General features: G+C 41.6%; 1 protein-coding gene across 1 annotated transcript; it reads left to right on the top strand.

Moving 5' to 3' along the window:
* The first annotated feature begins 227 nt into the window (after positions 1-227).
* Positions 228-5,672, top strand: LOC142500993 (uncharacterized). Its single transcript, XM_075610264.1, has 4 exons — positions 228-458; positions 2,955-3,141; positions 4,547-4,624; positions 4,990-5,672. The coding sequence occupies exons 1-4, from the start codon at positions 228-230 to the stop codon at positions 5,670-5,672; spliced, it is 1,179 nt and encodes a 392-aa protein (XP_075466379.1).
* The last annotated feature ends 753 nt before the right edge of the window (positions 5,673-6,425 follow it).

Genomic DNA, 6,425 nt, shown 5'->3' with positions numbered 1-6,425 from the left:
ATAATGTGGGAACATGTGTTTTTCGTGCTAGACAAATTTGGACTTACAGTAGGGGAAATTTTAGTAACATGATAAAGGCAATGTACAACACCCCAAAGGCTAGAATAATAGCAGCAGGACACCTATCAGACCCATTCCAACTATATAGAGGGACACGCCAAGGGTGCCCGCTATCACCCCTGCTTTTCAATCTAGCAATAGAACCTCTGGCTATCTACCTGAGACAAATGGAGGATTTTAAGGTGATCAAGATAAACAAAACAGAACTGAAATTATCAATGTTTGCAGACGACATACTAATGTTCATGACTAACCCAGATGAATCAATCAAAAAGGTTCTACAGCAAATAGAGACATTCGGGTCGTTCGCGGGCTTTAAAATAAATATATCTAAAACTGAAATGATGTACATTAAAGAACCCCCAGACACAAGGACACCGTATAACTTCCCTGTAAAAGTAACAAAAAAAACCATTAGATAGCTGGGGATCATGCTGGAGGCAGAAATTTCCAGACTATACGAGAATAACTTTAAACCTATCATAAAAAAAATAGTGCAGGAACTAAAAAACTGGATGACACTACCCTTATCACTATTTGGGAGAGCCAGCGCGATCAAAATGATATCGTTTGCCAGACTCCTATATCCCATTCAGACTCTCCCTATGCTCCTCAAACATGAAGACATTACTGAAATAAATAGAGCAACAACAAAATTCCTATGGGGAAATAAGAGAAGCAGAATAGCTCTAAAAAAATTACAATTACCAAAGGAAATGGGAGGTATCACCCTACCGAATATCAGGAACTATAACATAGCAAGTATAATGAGACATGTAGGAGACTGGATAAAAGACACCAATCATTACTCCTCCCTAGAAATAGAAAAGGAGTTTTCTCCAGAGACCTCCCTGAGAGAGCTAATACATACTAAATGGGGAGACATCCCAGTGACCCAAAGAAACAATATTCTAATCAAAGATACCATAGTAACGTGGAAAACGGTCAGAAAAAAGTTTTAACTATCACACACAATTTCTAGATATCTACCAATCCAAGACAACCCCAAATTTATACCAGGGCATACCCAAACATCATTCCAAATTTGGAAACAAAAAGGCATTACATGCCTAGAGCATGTGATTAACACAGACAAACAGGAATATATGACATTCCAGGAGCTCGCACAAAAATGGGACATCCCCCAAAATCTAATACACGCCTTCTCATATACACAGCTAATCAGTTATTGCAAAAAATTGGCAAACCATAAAATTACAGTACTAAAGAACAATAGAATAGACGACTATTTTAAATCAAAAGAGCAGGACAAAAGCAAATTGTCAGAACTATACAGCATTATTAGAGATCAAGACATAGGGCCTCATGCAGTAAGCGACGAATATGTGAAATCGGCAAGCTTACCGATTAGTCATGTTATTGGCGATTTTCCCTCTCCGTATGCAGTAAGTGCCGAATCCCTTCAAAATCAAGACGAAAACAAATCCGCCCTCTCTCACGATGATTTGCCGCTCACACACAGGTGTATCGGCGTGCGTGGCGGAGTGCTGTTACGTTCGCCAATCAAAAATCTTGCTGAATCAGGCGAAGCCAGCATGTATTGGATAGCGCGCCATATTTAAAGGCAACGTGTACTGTTAATCTTTCTCTGTGTTGTTGGGAGTGAGAGAGAGAGAGACGCACAGAGCTGGGCGATTTAATATTTGCATATTGACTGAGAGACTTGTTGTGTATTGTGAAATTGTGTATTGTGTCCTTTGTTGTTTTGTTTACATATTTGTCTTGTTTTCTATGTGGAAGTGTTTCGTGTGATTGGCTGTACATTTGTTTTCTGTTTTTTGTGAGTGCTGTAAGTATGCCCGCAAAGCGTGGGAAGAGTGATGCTGGTGTGAGTGGTAGTGCTACTCGTGCGATTACGCGTCAGAGTGAACGTACTGTTCAGGGGAGTGATGTTGCTAGGAGTGCAAGTGCTGTTGCTGGGAGTGTGAGTGCTGTTGCTGGTAGTGGGAGTGCTGTTGCTGGGAGTGGGAGTGCTGGTGCTGGGAGTGCGAGTGCTGTTGCTGGGAGTGGGAGTGCTGTTGCTGGTTGTGGGAGTGCTGTTGCTGGGAGTGTGAGTGCTGTTGCTGGGAGTGGGAGTGCTGGTGCTGGGAGTGCGAGTGCTGTTGCTGGAAGTGGGAGTGCTGGTGCTAGGAGTGCGAGTGCTATTGGTGGGAGTGGGAGTGCTGCTGGTGGCTCAGTTGCTGATGGGGTGTCTGGTGGTGGCGTGCTTGCTGGTGGCCAGCTTTGGAGTCTCTTCCATTGGAACAAGGAGAGTCCAGTCAGCAGCAACCAAGCTCTGAGCCTAAACCTGCTCGGAAGAAACGTGTGGAGAAGCCACGTAATCCTCGCTTCAATGACCAGGAAAAGAGAGCTCTTGTCACTGGGATTCTGGAGCACTATGACAGTCTCTATGGACATTTAGTAGGTAAGTGTACCTTTCCATTTATTCTTCAAATACATGTGATCCTAGGTCATGTGCGTTTTGTTAATATGCAAATATGGGTACAGAATATCTGTCTATGTTAATTATTGTGGAAACACAGCTTTTTATCATGCGTTTCAAGGACAACTAAACACAGGCGTTCAATTTGCGATAACTGCATACAATATTAATGCAAGCTTGCTTACATGTCTAGGTTTAGTAGTGAATGCTCATGTGCTTCACATATTACACCTAAAACAGCATGTTTTCTATCTCTTGGAACAGCTAGCAGTGTAGGAAACTGGTGCTTCTATTATTATGATTTAACGTCATATATTTTGTTTGTATTTCAAGCGCGGACAAGTTGTTCAAGCAAAAATGAAATGTGGGACACAATAATAATTGGTGTCAATGCGTGTGGGAATCGTGTCAGGGACAAGCTGAATTGTCGCAAAAGATTTGACGATATTAGGTAAAATTGAAAAAGAAAATACAAGACCAACGCGTGCATGCTTCTGGCACTGGAGGTGGCCCGCCACCACAACGTCTGATCTTAACTCCATTGGAGGAGCTGCTTCGGGGAAAATTACTTCCCGTCGTCGTGGAGGGTTTGGCCGGTGACCGGGACATCGGAATTTATCCCTCACAATTTCCACCAGGTGAGAAATCTTACTGTACTAGGCGTGTCGTTTCTTACTGTTATTTAACATATTTCCGCTGCTTTTTATACTGTCTTCACAATATAAGCATACCTACATCTATATATGTATATGTCTGTTTCTCTATATATATATATATATATATATATCTCAAAATAGACATATATGTTGTAGTCCTACTAAAAGCAGTAACTAATATACCATGTGCCATTGCGTGGTCATTTAAATGTGAATTCCCAAAAAGCATTGCTGCAGTGGAAGCACTTGATGGTGGGCGAAGATGGGGAACAACAGGGTAGCACATGTGTAACACATGCTAATGATAAATTATTACTAGCTACTGGTACAGAACATAAATATGTATAATATAAATGTGTATATTATTTATTTTACTCCTACAAACACGACATTACTGCCTATTCTAATCATGCATCGAATATATTGCATGCAACGGCCTACAAACATAACTTGCACTAACAAATGTATAGTTGTTTAGGAAAAGGTCCATTTTTGCTTGATGTCATATACAGACAGCATAATGAGGCACACGTAGCATATGTTATGTCATTGTGTTCATAACTTGCACACTGCAGACGACTATTTAGCTCCTCTACCATTGTGTTAAAGCAGCTGCAATGAATATGTCATCACAGCATACACGTCAACAGAGGGGGTGGGGTTCAGCACACACCCAAATTACAGGGTCATCTTACGGTCAACTTAGTTCACACCATTTTCACCTGTTTGAAGTAATTGAAAGGTCTGCCTGATTAGGGTTTTTGGGGAAGGGAATACTGTTCTTACAACCTGACTAGCAAAACTGAAGGTAATCACACTCATTTGAAAGCTTAACTCTAGGTACTAAATCCCCCAACAAGTCATTAGTTATCAAACCGTACGTCACACATTCGTTCACTCATATCTATAGTTCAACTGATATCAGCAACACATTATCACACACTGCATGTGTTGTGTTGTTGAGTGACAGCCACATTCAGGTGTGCCACAGCTTCTATTAATGTACCACACATATCCTCTACCAAAAACGAATCTTTTTGCAATATGACCACCTTCATGATAACCATTGTGAATGTTCATCTCATGATAGTTATGTACATTATGATACTGAGATGACTACACAACATATGATTTGTATGTACAAATTTAATCAATTTATCCTAACGCATTACTGCAGAAACATAGTATGTTGTATGTTAGGGAACTCAAAAGTTCTAAGTACACAGGCATGTACATTGTTATTACAACTATTTATGTTCACTTTCACACACACATTTTCGGTAAAGGAACTTATGCTGTTAGTTACTCATAAATACAGAACATACAATAACTGTTTGTTCAATATTTACACATGTAAATGTACAACTGATGTTATTGTTATATATAGTTGCCCCTGGAGGACATGTGTCACCTGAGACGGAACAAGTGTCTTCACCTGGTTCATGCAGCTCAACACACCTAGAAGGTGAGTGTATGAGGTGGTGCCCATATAATATGTGCACTTCTATATGTTATGTTGTCATGTTCATGATTTGTTTTGCACATGTTCTTTAAATAGGATTAGTTAGTGTCAGTGAAAATGAAGTTTAAGACAACATGTATTGTGTTTGTGATGTTAAGTATCATGTAGGAGTTGTGAGTTTAGAGCAACTTTTCATTCATTCTTCTTTCATACTGAGTTCAAACATTATTCGTAAGTCAAGGTAGTTTTTAATGTGACGTTATAAAACGTATGGAAACATGTTAGGTGTTACTTATCACACAGTATAATTACATAGTAAAACAGCAGAGATTAACATGCCATTTCATAATGTGTACATTTATTTTTAGAACATGATGATGAAGATGATGATGATGATGCCGCCATAGACACAGAAATGCAATCAAGTGACCATGAAGAGGTTCCCATTGAAACAGTTACACAGCCAAATCGACCATCAAGTAACACATACGATGCAATAGTAGCTTCAGAGGGAAAAATTGTTGAAGCTGAAAATCGTCGCCATTCTGATCTGATGAGAGTACACGAAAGGATGATATCACTGCAGGAAGAAACGATATCACAATTGTCACATCTCCACAGAGTCTTCATTGAAGTGCCTAAACAATTGCAAAAAATAAACACGTCATTAGAAGCATTAGTTGTTCAGCAAACCCAAGCTAATTACTTGAGAATGACAACAGTACCAAATTTCAACTTTAACACATCACAGGAAGGATCTTTACATGGTGGTCATTTTTCACCCCATGCATCTGATGTTCATTCCCCAGGTCGGGATGTTACCGGTAAAGTAGCAGAAAGTTCTGTGCATGTTCCTGACAACATCCTACCGCTGCCATCTGTAGAAATTCTGGAGCTGACACCTACAAAGGAGGCGGCAAAAACAAAAAAGCACAAGCAGTTACTACTGACCAGTTTTTGGACACAAACAAAAAAACCCAAACATGAAACGGACCAACCATCAGTTGTGCACTGTGTACACTGGCGACACACTTTATTCGAGCTCGGCTAGTCCCACGAATTCGGGTATACCCGGGTGTATTGAGGTTTGTGACTGTTTTCTGCCCGAGTGCATTGAGTTATTTTCCAGCAGGGATTGAAGCATTTTATTCCCGCTGGCTGCAATACTGCACAGTACATATATATATACTGCATTACAATTCATGAATTTATGCCATCTGGTAGACACGCGAAGCATTGCAGCCTATTAAATCCTAATCATTATCATTTAACAGATCAGCCGCCCATCAGCCAGGCATGAACCCAGGCTGGGAAGGCAAATGCAACGGGGCTTGTCAGAGGTGAGGAGCGGCGCATTCCAGGTATCTGCCAGGTACATACCAGGTATTTGCTCGAATAAAGTGTGTCGGTGCAGTACCAACTTGCTCACATGTGTCAGTGGGCACAAGCCCTTTCCGTGATCAGTCACTGCCCACAAGCCCTTTCCGTGATCAGTCACTGCCCACAAGCCCTGCCCATGAACAGTCACTGGCCACAAGCCCTGCCCATGAACAGTCACTGGCCACAAGCCCTGCCCGTGATCAGTCACTGCCCACAAGCCCTGCCCATGAACAGTCACTGGCCACAAGCCCTGCCCATGAACAGTCACTGGCCACAAGCCCTTCCCGTGATCAGTCACTGGCCACAAGCCCTGCCCATGAACAGTCACTGGCCACAAGCCCTGCCCATGAACAGTCACTGGCCACAAGGCCTGCCCGTGAAGTGCCACAGGCCACTCAAAGTGGCTCTGTTGTGACTCAAGTTG

Source organism: Ascaphus truei, chromosome 1 (assembly GCF_040206685.1).
Source record: "Ascaphus truei isolate aAscTru1 chromosome 1, aAscTru1.hap1, whole genome shotgun sequence".
NCBI classification, from domain to species: Eukaryota; Metazoa; Chordata; class Amphibia; order Anura; family Ascaphidae; genus Ascaphus; species Ascaphus truei.
The sequence above is the reverse complement of the archived record's forward strand: the minus strand, read 5'-3'. Positions and strand labels throughout refer to the sequence as shown.

Coding starts and splice junctions, on each gene's coding strand:
- LOC142500993 (XM_075610264.1), top strand. CDS start 228: ATGGAGGATTTTAAGGTGATCAAGATAAACAAAACAGAACTGAAATTA. Junction 459..2,954: donor CGTATAACTTCCCTGTAAAA/GTAACAAAAAAA, acceptor TGACGATATTAG/GTAAAATTGAAAAAGAAAAT. Junction 4,625..4,989: donor CAGCTCAACACACCTAGAAG/GTGAGTGTATGA, acceptor ATTTATTTTTAG/AACATGATGATGAAGATGAT.